The sequence below is a fragment of the Bombus impatiens genome, unplaced genomic scaffold, assembly GCF_000188095.3.
Source record: "Bombus impatiens unplaced genomic scaffold, BIMP_2.2 scf_0377, whole genome shotgun sequence".
NCBI classification, from domain to species: domain Eukaryota; kingdom Metazoa; phylum Arthropoda; class Insecta; order Hymenoptera; family Apidae; genus Bombus; species Bombus impatiens.
In genome coordinates this window covers 1,111,321-1,129,674 of record NT_176796.1, presented here as the reverse complement: position 1 = coordinate 1,129,674, position 18,354 = coordinate 1,111,321, and the positions used below count along the sequence as shown (strand labels likewise).

The following is an 18,354-nucleotide window of genomic DNA, read 5'->3' as shown; positions in this document are numbered from 1 at the left end:
TCTAGTCTTTGCATATGACTGCACAATAGCAATATGTTATCAGTCATGTTCATTCTTTCCGCTCTTTGCTTTCGTATTTATTAAACTTATCAGCAATAACAGTTGACAGCCAATTGTTATCTAGCAGTAAAGAAAAGTGTATGTTTATACGTTAATCGATGATCGAAATGACGATCGTGAAAGTGGGGTTTCGCAATAGATCGCAATATTTACTTCGCTATACTGCGAAAAAGATAATCTGAAGAGCATTATACGTTTAATTTTATCTGCAAAAGATGCCACGTCGTATAATTACTTACGTCCATAGTATTTAAAAATCGAATATTCTTTTTATCTTGGCAACGATGCAATCGAAATATATACACATCTATTGACAAATAATACGGGGAAGTAATGCGATAAAAGTACCAAATATGTATCTTGATGCAATGAAATTAGTTGTCACATGGAGGCCATTTTGCGCAAAATTGGAATGTAAAATTAAATCTATGTACTCTAAAATTTAAATAAAATACTTTACATATTTAAAATGCAAAAAATTCTAAAGCTTTTATCTCTCCTATAGTTGTACATAATTGTTTCAGTACTAAAAGTCATATTTCAATTTACCTCGCATTTAATTTACATGTAATATTTGTAATCTATACTATACATGTACATACGATATATACATGCAGGCATATCTAAAGATTTATAAGGAAGTACAGCAGCGCCTCTATGAACTTCGATAGTGATGAAAATGTATTTTCCTTTTCCTTTTTCGCCTATTCTTTTCAAAACATTTCCTTGGAATAAGCAATTAATTGTCTCGTCATTGAATTGTGTTGAGTTCATTTTCATTGATTTAAATTCATTTTGATTGTTTTTCCATTTCCTTTTTCCCTTTTCCTCTTCTATCCTTTGTTTATCTTTTTAATCCGCGGCAGACATGTTTTTCGTCTCTGTTTCGTACGTAGAGCAATCTGGTGGAGTGTTTTAGTAGCTATAAAAAGGACTGCTTTCCTTGCAACACTCATTGGCTGTTGCATCGTTGTGGTGAATGGGTGATATAACGCATTGTTTCTTGTTTAGCAAAATAATCTGAGAGTACAAAAAAGGACAGAGTAACAACATTGCAATTCTATTCGTTGCTCGGTGAGTGTCACATTCGTTGTGTTCTCACAGTACCAGTTCGAGACGTATATAACCAAAAATATAAAGTCGCAACTTCTCGCGAATACATATGTCCCAAGCATATACTGTGTGCTGTTGTGTAATCGTGTTTATCAGCTGTGGCGGCAAAGGTGACCACTTCACCCCGTCAGTGATTCAAATTTCTACAGCGTATTGAGTACCCTGATTAAAGACGTAACAAGGTAAGAAGACCAAGAGACAAGATTGCATTTTGCTGCTGATATTCTAAGGCGAACGTCAATCTGCATTATACCCTGATTTCGCTGGCATGAAAGACTATCGTGACAAATGCGAATCGGATAAGAAGTTACATATTGAAGAAAGAGAAAAGGAGTAGAAGAAGAAGGCGTACAGAGAAATACATCGTCGGACAGTGTCATTTTGATATCTATCATTGGAGGACCGATCTTGCAGCTCTTATCCCCGCATCGCGGCGGTATGAAATAACAAGAGGCTTGATTTGATCGACAAAATCGACGACTTTAGTAGAGGCGGCGACTGTCTGATTTGTAGCGTCCGTACTCAGTCCTCAGTGTAGGCTAGTCGGGCGCACAGTTGTCGTTGTCTCGACAATTTCCAAACGGTCGTAAAATTCTTGGCAAATCTTTTCCTTGACAACTGACGTTTCATTAATCGAGATATTCTCCAAACATTTGTGTTATTTCTACACATTTAACCAGTGAGAAAATACAAGTATTTTCGTAAAGGTATTCGACAGAGGTTATCTTTAGATAAACAAACCACGAAAGTAGAAATTTCTTGTGATTTTTGCTAAGTACGTTTCCAACGAACTTTGATAAGGATCATAACATCAAGGAGAAAACCTCAGAATCAAGAAGATTGAGAAAAGATAAGATTTTTTGACAAGTTCGGTGTTTTATACACGACGCACAAATATGGCGACAGACATGTGCATGCAACAGAACTGTACCTATTCTATCGGATTTTTGTATGAAATGATCACAGAAGAGATGTGGACGCCATGGAAGGCGATGGTGGAATATTTCGATTACACACCATGGCTGTTTGCTTTGCTTGGAAGTACCCTGATTGGACTGACTGGTATTTTCCCCCTATTTATCATCCCCATTGAAGAAGGTGCCAACCTAAGGACTGGAGGTAATATTTTTCTTCAATGACACGTAATTGATCCCCTTTTTCCTTTGTTATTATGTTATTTTTTTTAATCAGCATGAACTTATTAAATGATTCATGTGGAATCATGATGTTTTCCTGCTGCGAGGCATTCTGACTATCGCTAAGGGAGGTTATGTATACAGTGTACTTTCATTTTACCGCGCACGCGGGAAATAGCTTCACAATAGGTTTAATACAGGTGATCTGTACCAACGAAGTAATTTGTTATTTTATAGCGCGATGTTTATGGGTAATACAATGCTTTTACTTCTTTTATTTTAAACTTTACAAATAACGTATACAAATAACGTATACAAATACGCGTATACAAATGACATGCGCGTATGAATTTACAGTAAACAAATGAAGTTCTTCAATGAAAATGTTCAACACTAATTAATGTGTTCTTCAAGCGTGTTCTTCAAGCGTTATCTTTGAATCACGTTTTATTTGCTGGAAGATTAGATTATTAATAAGAACTAATGAAATTAACCATTTCTTTTTAATGAAATTCTAAGAAGTTATCTAATCAATCTTTCCCGTCCTAACTTGCAATAAAATATTATAAATTAAGGTGATAAGGGCCTACATAAGTAGTTTACCGTGTTACGTAAATTTAAGGGTAGGTTGATGAAATAAAGGGTAGGTTGAGTCGTAACGCAACTACTGTCCTTTATTTTCTAGCATAGATTTACACTGATCGGCGAGATGTTCACTGTTCGATGATTTTGTCTATTTCTCTCTAGGTGTTCTCGTCTCATTACGGAGAAAAGCTCGGTGTGAGTGTGCCCTTTTTAATTAACAACGCGGATTCGCTGTTCGCACCTCCCGCTAAGAAAAGTGAGGGTAACGATACACGATGCCAATTGGTTATAGGTCATGTTAATAAATGAAGATAGGAGGAGAAAGCCTCCTACCAACGTGGCTAGTAGGTAATATTGTTTATGGGAAAAACCAGCTTTTTCGTTAGTCAAGTATTGAGTTTTTCCCATTACCTGCTTTCCCCGTAATTAGTAAGGACGTATGACAACCTAAGGGTTGTTTCAAGGGCCATCCATAAACAGATAATACAAAAATGATAAACTAAAAGTTTAAGTTTATAGCGGGGCCCTGGGCTAATTGAGGATACGCGGTGAAGACCTGCACACATCCGGCCTCTAATATGAATTGACGTTACAACCGCGTGGAAGTAGGATGATGTTTTTCTTTAAGATTCAATGATCACTTGCAGAAGTAACAAATCGTTTTGTAGAATATTCGTTGCAAATAACCATCAAAACCCGTTAGAAAAATATTGCCTAATATCAATTAGTCGTGTACCGTTTAAAATATATTTGTCTTTACTTTTTAGCGATCGCTGCTGTTAGAATGTTTTCCACTAAACTTTAGCGTAATATGTCATGTAACCTCGATAATGTCAGTATACTACGTAGCTATTTGACAAGAATACGAGATTGTTGTATTCGAGGTAAGATAAACGCAAATATATACGTATTTACACGAAAGCGATTTTGTTACGTTTTTTAGACACTAAGTTATGTATTGCAGGTATATCTTTAATAGTATGAATACCGAAACAATAACAAATTTCGCAGATTTAAAATTCTTACTTCTCTAGTACGGATGTTTATGAAATTATAAATAATTGTATGATCTTTTTTCCAGTGTATTCTTTAAATAGTCCGCGAACAGAGAATAGCGTATACATTTGCAAGAGATTACGTCAGATTGACAGTTATATTTCTTACTCTCCAATCGTGTTAATGCTCGTCAGTATGGCCAGTATCCTGTTTACCGTAATGTATGAAAATAGGATCATTTGCCATTGATTTTACTAGAAACGTGTACTCGATCGAATCGAATGGAAAAGAATTATTCGAAAGAGAAGAAAAACACACTTGTTACACGCTTTCTTCCTATTCTATCCATTTAATCGTATAGTTCTTCTAGGAATAAAAAGATAACGGTGTTCCAACAGGATGATTACGCAAATTGTTGGAAATTAACGTCGTTGTGTATCTCCTAGCGATTGTTTATAATATCTCCATGCTGTTCGTTCTTACTTAGAAAAAAATTGTCTAATTTTGTGTATACAAGATTGCCATGTTCCTCGAAAACTACGATACCACGGTAGACGAGGTAAAAATAATAATGACGAGTTACTACGTAGAGTAGAAAGAATTCTTCCCGGTGCTCGAAAAGAAACGCATTCGGCCACTTGCAAAGAATCTGCTGCGCAATACTGCGCATATTGTTTACCCAGCCTTTCGATGCATCGTGCCAAAGGCTTCTCTTGAAACATAATCTTGTCTCTCTCAGTGGAGTGCTACGAACTTCGCCAGAATAACTTTGTCCTTCTTCGAATCGCACGAAGTTGATACCGTGTCGGTGTTGGAAGATAATTTGTATATTTGAATCACTTTCTTTTGTTTCTACATAAAACGTTTTATATTTTGCATTCGTGATATATTCCTTTGAATATTACAAATATTACAAAGATAGGATTGTGGCTAACCTGATGATGGATTTATGGTTCACCATGGAATACCGGATCGTGCACCCAAAGGAAGCGCCTGCCGTAACCGGTCAGGGAAAAAAAAGACGAAATTTCGCTTCGACCCGATGTCAGTGACCGAGGATTAATTCCGATCTGTGAAACGAGAGATATATTTTCTAGCGTTATTACGTGTCGGAGAGAGTAGCAGTCGCTGTTTCGTCTCGTTACGTAGTGATATCAGGTGAAATTAGGAAAATGCAGACAGGGTAGTCCATTGTGTGCGTACGAAACACGTTAACACAATCCCTGGTCCGTGTTAATGCGCGATGACTCTTGTTCCACGCCAATGTGAACAGACAAGGTCATGGAACTTGCGTGGAGATGGCATGCATCGTAGTAACGAAATTTGTAAACTAGGAAACAAAGCGGGCAATGCAAATGTGATCTCGCGTATATTCAACAAATTACGTTCATTTTGGCAGACGAATATCGAAAAAGCAAACCTTTTTATTTAACCTTTGAAACTTCAAATTTTCTTATTCGGGTAGGATTTTTTTCCTTTTTGCCTATTCTTTTAATTGATTTTTACATCATGATAAAATAATAAAATAGTTGAAAATATATAATAAACGAGGAATTACTAATTTGAAAATTTCACTTTGAACAAATAGAATAGGGAAGGTGAAACCGGCCTTCGAGCTTCCAAAAGTCGACTAGGGGACGTAGAGGTAAAAGGTCGAATCGAAGCAACGACGGCAGAAGTGCTCGGATCGCGCCACGACATGTAAAGTTCACGTGTGTGAATGGCTTACCGTGGCACACACTGTACGCCGAAGGTCGTGGAACCTGTTGGACACAGCGGAGAATACGAATGAAATTTCCAATTCCTCCGTGGGTGGAATGCACGTTGTATATATGTGTAACGTCGTTTTAACCGGTAGAAAGAATTCAAGGACACGAGGTAGTTGAGGCAGATGGTCTCCAGGCAATTTCGACGCCACTTCGCAGGTTATTATGTGAAAATTAGTATTACTTTAACCTTAACTGCATACGAAATAGATTTCTTTAATTTGTCGATTTATGCAGATTTATTTCTTCTTTGCATAGAGAATACGTTAGCGCTACGAGCAAGTTTGAAATCTTTTGTCGGGTCAATCCCGTAACTTTTCTTCTGCGATGGTCACCCGTCAACCCGTATCTCCTATTCATTTTTACATGGAAACTTGCTACCTCAGATCGCAGGGATCCCTCGGATTACAAAGGGCATCCCCGAGTCTCTTATCGAAGAAAGACCGGATCAGCTGTTGCAGCCGACCTTTACTGGCCATCTTCCATTGTGCTTGGGTACAAAAAGGAGAAACTGTAAAAACGAATCGCCGCTGTACCTTTTCCGTTGCAAAACTAGTTGACAATAATTTCAGTTTTCACTTTTACGCTGTCATTGCTCTCGGTTTTACGACATGTCTCGCAGGAAATCCACTGCTTGCAGGGTCTTCGCGTTGTTCTAGAATTTACTTGCAAAGCACGATCGATAGTCGTAGGTCCATTTAAACGGTAAATTACAACTAGCGAAACTGAATTTAAATTGTTTCCTGTAACGCGACTGTGACTCTCCGAGCCGTACAGTTTCTCGCAGCGAAGCGAATTGTTATTCTCGTTTATGACTCGAACGAGACCTTTCTTGTTCCTTTTCTCCCATATCTCATCGCGAGGCACGTGAATCATACGTCTGTTTGTTCTTGGCCAGTTTAAACATCGCTTTTGGTCATCGACATTTAAGAGCTTGTCCTCTTTCTTCTTCTTTCGTTCGTAGCGACGCGCGCAGGGGTTGAGAAGAGCCATTTACATTGCGAAACTGCAAATCGATGATGCAAGGTTGTGTAAGCCGATTTTCTGCCATTCAACGATCGGGGACCGCATTCTCGTTTACGTGTATCCCCTCGAACCTTCCATCTTTCATTATGAACGGCATTCCTATCGCGGATTCCGTTACCGATACGATCGTCCTTTTATACTTCTATCGACTATTATCTTTCTGATGCTACAGTCTTATCAATTACATCTAAATACTAGCAATTTCAAAACGTGAATTTAGAATCGTTGTCTGTGAAACAGATTCCTCGAGTTAGTAACATATATTTAGACGTATTAAAAGTTTGGATGAAAAAGGCCGTCCGAAGCCTTGGGGAATTAACGCGTTTAAGTCTACATCGTCATTACTCCATTTAGAACGGAACGATTGTTACGGACAAATCTGGAAATGATCGCGTGGATGGCGCGCGGAACGAAACAGCTTCCCTCGTTTTAACCGAGACTGTTCTCGAACGAATCTATTATCGAGCGCGTCTCGCTGCTCTGCTCCACGATTTGCGTTCACAGATGCGTTCTCCATTTCTCTTTCGCTCAACCCGATCGCGATTAGATTGCGACAGGCGGTTCGTTCGTGGACGAACAACTTCAGCTGCATCGAATCGCGCGTTTAATTTCTTTCAATGCTTCTACACGCCATCCGATCGATTTTTCTATTTCAGAATCACGCGACACACGTACCGCGTTTCCTCGTAAATATACTATATGCTATATAATTTCGCGTGTAGGATCACATTTGACATTTGACGTTTCTTGGTAAAATTCACGCGAAGAACGTGGCCAAATTTTTCTTTCCTTGCTCGGAACATTTCCTTACGTACGGTTTCTTCGTTTCGTGGTTGGATTCGGTGTGCTCGATATCTTGTTAGTCGATTAATTATTCCATTGCGGACAATTAAGGAATCGTCTTTTAAACGATTCGTTAGATAATTATTATCATGCTCTGCCAGTGCTCTACATAGCGATGATGCTCTAATATCGTTCACTTCCCGCATATAGCTTGTTATCGGACGTTTTTTCCTATGCATCCGTGTGTTTATCAGGATCGTTTTTGGTAACAACGCGTCATCGTGTCTATTTTGCTTAACACTGGACCTAATTAGACAACGCTGTTCCACGCGTATTTAATTTCGCAATCTGCAAAGGACGATTCTCGTAGACTCGTGTCTGAGCTAAACGCGAATCTGCAAACTGTATTTTCTTAGGAAAACGTTCTCTCTACGGTTTCTGGGAACAATCAGTTTTGGGAATTGCCAACGAGATGAGATAATTCCGCGCTCTCTGCCGCGTAAAATGATACGCGGTTATTGCGTTGTAAACGTTTAAACTCGTTTAAATAACGATCGAAGTGAAAAAGACGCCTAACACGCAGCATCTTTTACTTACATTTTTCGGTTTATTTAAAAAACTAAAGGAGAAAATCAAACCCTAACACGCGATAGAGTAGATACTTTTGGTAAGAATAGCATCGGCAGAAACTAGAATATCTCTGTCGAACCGTGTTATCGACGGTCTTTTTGCGACGCGATGTTTTTATCAATTATCCTGCGATATTTATGCACGTTGGGTACTGTTGCTCCATGCAATTATATAATGGCTGCTCGTAATGGCAAGAATGCGAAGAACGAGGTACCTGATTGTTTGAAATTGCAATAGCAGAGTTTGTCACATGTTCGGAGAATACAGTGATTACTTTTCAAAGTGTAATTAACCTCTGATCGTGTGTTTCAGATAACTTCGTCGATATATAGCGTTTTGAAAAGCAGCGAAAGACCTGTCGCTGATCTTGCGTAACTATCGGCAGATATAATTTATCCGATACGAGGCAATGAAAAATAAAAGGAAACAATGAACGTCAACGTTCTATTGATCGATTCCCGATACGGTATCGAATTATCTAGTTGATAACTTTGTAGCGACATTGTAGTTATTCCATCGCGTGCCGTCGTGTTTACTCTTTATTCATAACGTCTAAATTACGTCACTTATCCCTTTGATTGTATTTCTATGGCAAAGTTCTACGGGTACAGTTTTTGCGATCAAAACATTGCAGTTTCGTTCACGCTGCTGCTATTTTATATTCGCGTTTTCCCTCGAAGAACATAACGATGACTAAATTCGTGAAACTACAATCGATATTCTAATCTATGCAAATTCTCCATATTCCTGGTAAATACATCGAATTCCTACTAGCAATTTGTAACGTTGTATCGGTATTTCATCGTGAAAAAGGCGCGACGTGATTCTCAAACGATTCTAGGAATTTCTTGTAAACTCGGAGAGCTAGAACCGACGAATACTCATTATCGCGCGATGCAATTCGGAATTCGAAAGATAATACACGCATCATTGTCATCGTTCGGTAGTTTATCGAGAGATTGGCGTTGCTACGTTTGAGTAATGAAATCGCAGCCAAACAGCGAGAATTGATTGTAATTTCAACAAATAAAAAAAAAAAAGACAACGTCTGTAGAAATTGGTAGAGGTTGTACGTGTATGTAAATTCCGGGGAATTCCGTTCGCTCTTAAAGTTTATGAATTATCTCTCTTTCTCTTTCTTTCTCCCTGATTTCGCTATCGTTGCGTGTTTCAAAATCAAAACATCGAAACTGGGGAAGAGTAACGTCGTATATATCACTTGGCATTACGTGAATCGTAATCTATTTGAGCGACGCTTAATTCTCGATTTCTTCGTGTACACGGTGATTCGGAAGTTCCTTTAATTCGAAACGAATCGTTATTCTAGATTATGGTGGCGAAATGATAAAATGATAGAAAGTGGTTTTCTACCTCTGGTAGCGTTTGATGCTACCAGCGCGAAATGGAGGTCAGCCGTTAAATAATTTACACGTTGTGGTTGAGCGATTATTTAAAAATATGCGTGTTGCGTAACATGCGAAAACAAGCTCGCGTTACTCGGCATCGTTCGTTTAATTGGTCATTATTATTATAAAGGAAACAGGCAAGTGGTTTTGTCGTTGGAACGATCGTTTTCGGGCAGCGCTTCATCGTCAATTTTATTACTAACGACTTATTATTCCGATGGTCGATCGCGAAACCGTGTTACGGCAAGCCTTTTACGATTATAATGGCTATCGAAGATTCTTAACGACGCTAACGATATAACTTTTTTCTTGCTTGATCGATGGGCGTTTAGTTCTAGCTAGCGCGACACACGTGTAATATTATAAGTAAATGCTCATTCGCTTTAAATACAACCGAGAGACGTATAATGTAGTGAACCGATGTATCGATTACGAGGACAGTGCAAGGTTCGCGTTGCCAACGAGAAAATTACTCGAAAACTAAATTTGTCATCGAAAAGAAGGTCTAGACACGCGGGTTATATTTGTAAAATCGTATATCGGAAAAACGATGATACTGCTTCGATTAACCCTTGATCGGTAGATTTTTCAACGCCTATTTGCTAGTTTGCTTATCGCTACGGCAAATGTTCTTGATCTCTGTGGACACGTTTTACGATTTTGTACGCTCGAACAATGTTAGGCGTGTAAATTGACAGTACGTAGCAGTACACATCTGCGTAACGACGAGAATTTTCCGTAACAGGTCACCGTATCCAGCAGGCCACTTAAACGAAATAAACGTTTATCGCGTAAAATAATTAGCGCTACGGTAGTACAACTTAACGAATGCCATTCGCGATAAAGGCTAATTGATCAAAAATATGTATATCGATTGTTGTGAAAGCAGACTTGTTAATTGTTCCATATCATCGTTATCGTTGTTGCATATTTTTCCTGCCACTTCGTTACAGAAATAAGAATGCAGATATTTTGCAGTGAAATTATTGAAATAATTTGAATCTGAATATTTGAAAAACTCAGGCTGTTTATCGAGGCCAGTCTACTTCGCTTTTTCTACATATTTTTTCTACAAGAAGTGGAGCAAGGTCTATCGAATAATTATCTCGTCTGTAATGAAACGATGAAATTATTTCCACTCGATTTTTAATAAAAATTACCACTTCTTGAACGCCTATTATTACGATTTATTAAAACGGTTAGACACCCGCCTATTTTTTTAGGGAACAAAGATAATAACACGCTTTACGTAACCTACGATGAAATGAGATGTACCGTTAGATCACGAATTGTAGTTGAAAGAGAGCCGAAGTATAATTGAATTCGCATATTATTTTATCGTTATTTATTTTAATTTAACGTTATTATTTTCAAAGTATAATTGGCTATGTGGCAAAATGAAATATCGTCCGATTAAATTTCAACTGTTGTATCTTTTCCTAATCGAAAATTCAGATAACTCGATATTCTATATATATATATGTTTGTATCGAGATCAGTCATTCTAAATTATCATTGATTACTGAAGAGAAAGGAGATAAGGGCCAGATCGTATTTTAACGAAAGTATCCACGCCCATAAAGAAACTCAGTCGATGGTAAAATTGTTAACATCGCGCGATTTAGCTTTAAATTTATCGGCTTCGTACAGAAAAGGCCGACCATCCATCCGTGCACAGACGCGTATGTGCGTGGGAGGAGAGTTAGAACAATTTTCTAGAACGTGTTCGATCTGTTAAGTACAACCTCTTGCACTTTTTCATCCAATGACGTGTAATTGTTTTCCTTATACTGTACCATGTTCTATCTATAAATTTTATCAATTTTTCCGCAGAACTTGTACGATAATAATTATAACAATAAATTATATCGATCGATATAAAAATAATTCGCAAATGTTGCTTCGTTTTCTAGAACCTTCTTTAAGAACGCCGACCCTCTTTATGTTACAGACAGCGCTAATACATTGAAAATATTGCTGAGCTTCGCAGTCGGTGGCCTTCTGGGCGACGTCTTCCTGCATCTGCTACCGGAAACATGGACGAGCAGCTCTTTGAACAAAGGTACGAAAATACTACAGCAAGGAAATGAAAAGAATCAGTGGCGCCAGCTGCACTCTTGGCAGATAATAAAAAACTATCGTCAACTGGTGGCTCGTTCTTGCTTTGGCGAATCATACGAGATAACGAACGAACCAATCACGAAGCACGAACAAATTTGGAACAAAATTCTCCTCTATTCTTTTTCATTCTTCTTCGAGTTCGGAGAATCTCGAAAGTTGTCGCAATTGAATACGAAATGTTCGAAACGAATATAACGTATATTTTCTATCCCTACCTTCGATTCGAAGTGCTACGAAATCTATACCATCACGCGCGAAACTTATCGCTAATGTACAAAGAATGACGACGTTTCTAGGGTGATCTAATTTAGTTCTTTATACGTCATTGACGAAACATTACCTAATACACAATGTGTACTATAGAGTTATGTAATAAGAAAGTTGCAAGGGGTAACAGCCTTGAACGATTCTATTCGGGAAGACCCACGAGTTTATCGTGTGGTGGCTAGCGTCAGATAAAAGAAAGAAGTTTCAAAAAAAAATATATAGTAGAATAGTGTCAAAGATTAAGTCGAGGTCGTTAAAGAATCGATCGATCGACGCAATATCCATGCATCGAGCGTGAAACTCGACTGATCTCACTATGTCGTTTAATCGTAAAGTATATATATGCAATTCGCATGCACAAACACACGGACTTGACAGTCGGTTTTATCGATCTTTCCTCCGCAAAAATTTGCAGTATCATCGTATAACGCGAAAGAAGCATTAAAGATTTCGAAACGATTCCTGCTAAAAATAGACGAATCTCTTCTTTTGCCTCGCCATTTTTGTGACGGTGTATTTTCGGTTTTACAATACCACTCGTATTGAATAAGCAGCAATACAAATTTCAATCGAAGATCATATATTTAAATTACGGGCCACTTTGGCCTCAGGCTGCAATTCATCATATTAGATCTATGCTAAGCATGACTCGAGGCGATCCTTCACCTCCGTTGACTGCTTTATGAGCGATTCAAACGGCATTCTCAAACCCTATTGTATTTCAGTTGCGGATTTCAATTGCCAGCTGTCTTCTCCTAAATGAAACTGGCTCGTTTCTAGTCCACCTACAATTTCTCAGTTACCTTGGCCATCTTTTTCTCTTACAGATGACTGTGTCGTCCTCGCTAAGATCCAGAATCGCTTTACACGTATCCGTTCAAGTTACGTCGTTTTGTTTCAGCAGCGGATGATAGACATCCGTCGGTGACGTGCGGTCTATGGGTACTAGGAGGCTTCTTGGTATTCGTCATAGTGGAGAAACTGTTTGCTTTCGAGCAAGAAGCTGAAATCGAGGATACGTCCATAAATAACGCAAAACTGTGCGAAAAAACTAACACTGAAGCTGAAAAGGAGATGGAAAATAACAACTGTATTAATTTGATCGGAAGCAATCCGAAGAACGGTTTTTCAAAGCGACTTCCCAATGAATTTTCAAAAGCCATTAACGAGGTAATACGTCGATTGTAAAATAATGTATGATTGAAATACATCGTTCTTGAACACGATACTAATACAAGCATTTCAAATTATTCTTACAGTTGCGGCCCTTTTTAGAAAAGAAAAACGGATACTCCGAACTGCCGAATAATTTCAAAGATAACCATAAGAACGGCTTCGTTAGCAACGGCATGAAGCCAGTATTAATGTGCAACGAGTTGTCGAATACCCTAAAAGGTTTGCCGTTGAACGAGGTAAAAGATTGTTTAAAGAAATTTGCGAAGAACGCTAATGGTTTTTCAACCGAGTTGTCGAAAGGTTATTTAAAAAAAGACAAAGCGGACAAAGCTTCTAGCGATGAACAGATTGTTGCGAAACAAAAGTCCAAGCATATAACTGGCTATCTTAACCTGATAGCCAATATCATAGATAACTTTACTCATGGATTGGCTGTCGGCGGTTCTTTCCTCGTATCCTTCCGTTTAGGTGCTCTCACCACGTTTGCTATTCTCATACACGAGATTCCGCACGAGGTCGGAGATTTCGCAATTTTATTACGCAGTGGATTCAACAGATGGGATGCTGCGCGGGCGCAGCTTCTCACAGCTAGCGGTGGCATTTTTGGAGCCATGTCCGCAATAATTTTCTCTGGCGGTGAAGTAGGTAGGTATCGCTTCTTTAAAATTGTAAGGAAAACGGCTTGAGAATTTCTTCGCTCGATGAATGTACATTTTTAAGATTCCTGACAATTGTATTTCTTTAGGAGCGAAAACAAGTTGGATATTGCCCTTCACCGCGGGTGGCTTTCTTCATATCAGCATGGTCACCATTTTGCCCGAACTGCTTAAGGAAACTACTAGTCCTAAAGAATCTTTGAAACAAATAGTCGCGTTGCTCTTTGGTATTACCATTATGGCATTTTTAACGATTCTTTTCGATTAATAGAGTTACTTCTTTTAGCAATAGCATTAGGTACTACTTGTCTATATATATCGACACGTGTCGAGTGTAAGTTTTTGTTACATTAACGTTTCTTGATACGTGTCGGGACAAGTAATTCGAATTTGCCATAAGAAATTCTACCGCGTAATACTTGTTGCTCAATGATGGTGCATCCATGCAGGGAGACAGAGGAAACGAAGAACGATGGTTAACGACTGACCAAATTCATGTAGAAATTACTTTTGTACTGATTTTAGTTTCATATAAAACTTCATAGTCATCTGTATATTTGAAATAAGTTCACGTTTAGATAATTCGATAAATAAAAATAACGTCGATCTCCTTCTGCGGTAATTAATGTTCTTCTGATAGCGAGAGACAAAGAAAACAGGGATATCTGTACAAGTTACTTTTATATTTTTCGATCGTTTATCGGGGATCGTATTATCGGCAATTCGGTATTATCCATCTACATTGTTGCATTAAGGGATACTCTGTTACAAACCTGGCATAGTTTATACATAAATATACGTATGTTCCTCCATAAACAATCGAAAACTTGTTGCATGAAACGTCATTCCGTTTCTATGATATCGACTTATTTCGCACTTAAACTTCGTTATCTAGGCGTTACACTGTGAAACCAGTATTGACGTGTGACTTTCACGTTGTAAAACATCATCGTGTACATAATATCTATGCTTCCTCGTTTACTGTTAAAAAATATTGCAACTCAAAAAAAGATTGTAAATTACTCAAAAAGAAAAATAGTATATTTTGTGGGTACATCCATCGGTTTGTTCGATCATTCCGACAAATGTATAATTTAAGTTCCTAATGTATCGAACTCTTAACTACCTTATTATGAAAGGAGGAAATAACATATTCCTGATGATGAACAATATGCGAAAGATATTATGTAAAATCTGTAAAATTGGTATGTAGATATAGAGTCATTGTATTTAATAAAATTTGAAAGATTATGTAAACTCAAGTATTTTAGAGAAGTTTACGAATTAGATGAGTTATTGAACGGAGATTCCATCTATTCTCCGTAGTCTCGTGTATTATCTAAAGGTGCTGGTTTTATAAACCGAACAAAACGCAATCCTTGTACTTAAAGGATTATTCTTTTACAACAAAAACCTTGATACATGAGCATCGTTTTTAAGCACATGTAAATAGAAATTCGGAATTACGAAGCTAGTTTAATCAGCGATTTGGCAAGTATATTTTCTATAAACTATGACTTCACGAACAAACTGTTCGTATGTAATCACTATTATTTGTAAATAAAGTATTTTATTCTATGATATATATCTTTGAACAATTTTTTTCTATGAAACAACACAAATGTGAACAGTAAAAAATAATTTATTAAATAATTTTCTTAAAACATAAAAATACACGACACTTTCATTTCCATTTACCGGGTGGGTAACACAGATTTCTTACATAATATATGTACAGAATAATTTTCTAATTTGCATATATACACACACACGCTTTTGTTATGATACATTGTATATCCATCTGTTAAAACTGGTAATAATTTGACAACAATGTTTACGAAATATCCACGGCCAATATTCAAAATATTCATGCCAACGATTTTCTTCATCACGCGTGAAAACTTTGTACAATTATATCTACACGACACGAAATAAATACTGAAGCTCAGTCATTACGAACGTTTAATTATATCTTGCCTTTCTCTCTATAACTCATCGTGGGTAGTTTCGAGTGTTTGAAGCATGCCTATTAGTATATTTAAGTCATGATGCAGATCCAGTATGTGCTGTATAATGGGAAGAAATTCGTCTTTATGTTTTCTCCACTTGTCGATACAGATGGGAGCAGCAGTGATCATGCTATCGGAAATAGTTTTAAGAAATTCATAATTAGTTCTCAATAAATCACTAAGATCAATTTTGAAGCTTGTTATCATTAAATTGCTTAAGTGATCGCAATAAGAATATTTTAATAATTTTCTCTCAATATCAGCAGCAGAATATGCTTTTACTCTTAGTTCTTGTTGTGCAACGTCGGTGATATATTCTATATGCTGTCTCTCTACAATTAAATCATTGATTAATTTCATAACTTTCATCTGTACTTGTAATTGGCCATCGACTAAAATTTGTCCAAATATTTCTACTCCTCCATGATCGACCCACACTTTTTGTGCTATTGGAAACTGTCTTATCAGAGCACCCAAAGCAAAGAGACATCTTGACTTCAAGTCTGATTTACTACTTGTAGACAATATATGTAAAAGTTTTTGAACAAGATCATTTTCCAGTGCTTTTAATTGCACTTTAGGATTAGATTGGACAGCTGCACCCAAAAGTCTCAAAGCTTCGATCTTTATTTCGTTGTTTGTTCCATTGAGGCACGGAGATATGATTTTATTCATACTGTAATTGAGAAATCATGAAAAAATGACTCTGATGTTGATATTTCGTTAGAACAAAAATTGCTTTTTATACATACCCTTCCATATCAGCAAAAACTTTGGCATTATCAATGTGATGAAGCAAGTATTCTAAATTGTACAAAATATCTAAAATTCTTTCTATTTCTGCAGTCGTTAAAATTCCCATAGTGACTTTATTTTTATAAGCTTGAAACTTTTTAATATAGCTACTTAACAAGTCCGAATCGCTAACAGTAATATTTATTTCAAATGATTTAAATTCTTTCTTCAAAGCTTCGTAGTCTCTAAATTTTTGCCTTATTTTTTTTGAGTGTTCGATCTAGAAATATTTACAAATGATTTAAACAAATTCCTTATACGTTATACAGAGACTATAGTTAAAAGTAGTTACATCTATTTCTGGAAAATCTTCACCGTCTTGTTTCATTTTTTTCAATCTATCTTTCAATTCTTTGATCGAGTAATTAAACAAATCAGACTTTTCTGCTGGTACATGATCTTTTTCTTCAAGGATTGTGTTCTCAGGATGCAACATTACAGAATTTGTATTCGTACTGTTCGAACTTTTGTTCGAATCCTCTTCTTTTACATTGTCATCGTCAATTAATTTAGCTTCTGTTACTCCACTTTCAAAATTGTGTCGAACATGTAATCCTGCAGGTATAGGTGTACCTAATGAATTAAACGAATTAAAAGGAGAATTGATATAACAAGAACATAAATTGATATCTTTTTTATGAATGAATAATTAAATTATTAAATTAAAAAATGAAGTAAATGGCCAATCTATTTGCACCTTTAAATAAAATTCTCTATACGTCACTGTGGTACAAGTTGTAAAATATCGTATTTGAATAAACTGCAGATAATTGAGACGATAATAAATAAGAAGTTTATATAAAAACTTTTCGTAAACTTAACAGTACTGCGCGTAAGAAAATGGCCTGAATACTACAGACATATTGTCTCGAAGAAACCGCGATGTCAAATTTGACTGACGTGGTCTTAGGAAGAGAACAATCAGTTGCGTAAAAAAGTAGTCCCAGAATGTACGTAGAACGAAAGTAAATAAATGTTCGCTTACCTTTTTTTACAGTTTGCCATTCTCGAGTTGGTACAAATGTGGTTTCATTTTTTTCAAGGTTTCCGAGAACTACCGGTAACAAAAGTAAACAAGTTAGAATAATCGTATTGGATTGCATTCTCATCTTTTCCTGTGGTTAACCGAGGGCTACGACTTTTCTCAAGATGCGGCGATGACTTTTCATAAAATTATTAAAATTCTCTTAATGATATTTTGTTAACTATATTACAGAAAATTTTCAATTTTCCTGCAAGTCTTTCATCGCGCTTTTGTTCAATTTAAGTATTATTCACGTGTTGCGTCCGATATTTATTCAGTTAGTGTGTCAATGTTAGTATCATGTCTTGCCACCAGGGCTTACGTAGACCAATAGTCGTTCAGTACGACGTTGCCAAATTTTTCATTCAAATTGTATTACTGTATATTAGCCGTTTTTAAATAATTACTTGAGATTGGTATATACAACAGACAAAATATTTTGGTACTTTACAAAAATAAACATTCGTAAATATGTAATACTAAATTTCTTTATTATTTTCTTAGGGAAAAAGGATTGAAAGTAATCACATAATATATTCCACTATTTTGAAGGAGAAGTAATATTTTACTAAAAATGCAATAATTAAATCTTCCATGTTTACATCGAATAGGGATTAACATATATCAGTATGTACTTATATATATAACCTTCTGTTTAGGAATAATTTATACGTTTAATTTTTTATTATCTTGCGTGAGATTCTTATATTTATCCGCCAAGAATAATGATAAAAAGAGTGAACTTGGACAGTTATATTTTTCATTCGATTCATTTCTTTCATAACCGGCAGAATATTCGCGGAGG

General features: G+C 36.7%; 2 protein-coding genes across 7 annotated transcripts; one reads left to right on the top strand and one right to left on the bottom strand.

Moving 5' to 3' along the window:
• The first annotated feature begins 939 nt into the window (after nt 1-939).
• Nucleotides 940-15,304, top strand: LOC100741504 (zinc transporter ZIP13 homolog). 6 transcript variants are annotated; one of them, XM_033320969.1, is made up of 6 exons: nt 2,155-2,292; nt 3,662-3,778; nt 11,453-11,563; nt 12,794-13,059; nt 13,149-13,710; nt 13,811-15,304. In XM_033320969.1, exons 2-6 carry the CDS (start codon nt 3,706-3,708, stop codon nt 13,987-13,989), a joined length of 1,191 nt encoding a protein of 396 aa, XP_033176860.1. In that variant the 5' UTR covers nt 2,155-2,292; nt 3,662-3,705; the 3' UTR covers nt 13,990-15,304. The 6 variants fall into 6 exon arrangements, with proteins under 6 accessions (XP_033176858.1, XP_012241588.1, XP_033176860.1 ...); XM_012386167.3 differs by having other exon boundaries at nt 12,791-13,059; XM_033320967.1 differs by lacking the exon at nt 3,662-3,778 and having other exon boundaries at nt 940-2,292.
• Nucleotides 15,305-15,509: 205 nt separating this feature from the next.
• LOC100741625 (nucleotide exchange factor Sil1) lies at nt 15,510-17,856 on the bottom strand. The gene is made up of 4 exons (XM_003489780.4): nt 17,511-17,856; nt 16,818-17,098; nt 16,483-16,745; nt 15,510-16,406 (listed from the first exon to the last, which is right to left on the bottom strand). Exons 1-4 carry the CDS (start codon nt 17,632-17,634, stop codon nt 15,707-15,709), a joined length of 1,368 nt encoding a protein of 455 aa, XP_003489828.1. The 5' UTR covers nt 17,635-17,856; the 3' UTR covers nt 15,510-15,706.
• Between the last annotated feature and the right edge of the window lie 498 nt (nt 17,857-18,354).

What these genes read in the sequence shown, in the direction of transcription:
- LOC100741504 (XM_012386165.3), top strand. Translation starts at nt 2,070, where the DNA reads ATGGCGACAGACATGTGCATGCAACAGAACTGTACCTATTCTATCGGA. An exon ending in GAGCAGCTCTTTGAACAAAG is followed by an intron (nt 11,564 to 12,790) that starts GTACGAAAATAC and finishes GTTTTGTTTCAG; the next exon opens with CAGCGGATGATAGACATCCG. An exon ending in TTTCAAAAGCCATTAACGAG is followed by an intron (nt 13,060 to 13,148) that starts GTAATACGTCGA and finishes TTATTCTTACAG; the next exon opens with TTGCGGCCCTTTTTAGAAAA.
- LOC100741625 (XM_003489780.4), bottom strand. Translation starts at nt 17,634, where the DNA reads ATGAGAATGCAATCCAATACGATTATTCTAACTTGTTTACTTTTGTTA. An exon ending in ATGGCAAACTGTAAAAAAAG is followed by an intron (nt 17,099 to 17,510) that starts GTAAGCGAACAT and finishes TTAATTCATTAG; the next exon opens with GTACACCTATACCTGCAGGA. An exon ending in AAGATTTTCCAGAAATAGAT is followed by an intron (nt 16,746 to 16,817) that starts GTAACTACTTTT and finishes AAATATTTCTAG; the next exon opens with ATCGAACACTCAAAAAAAAT.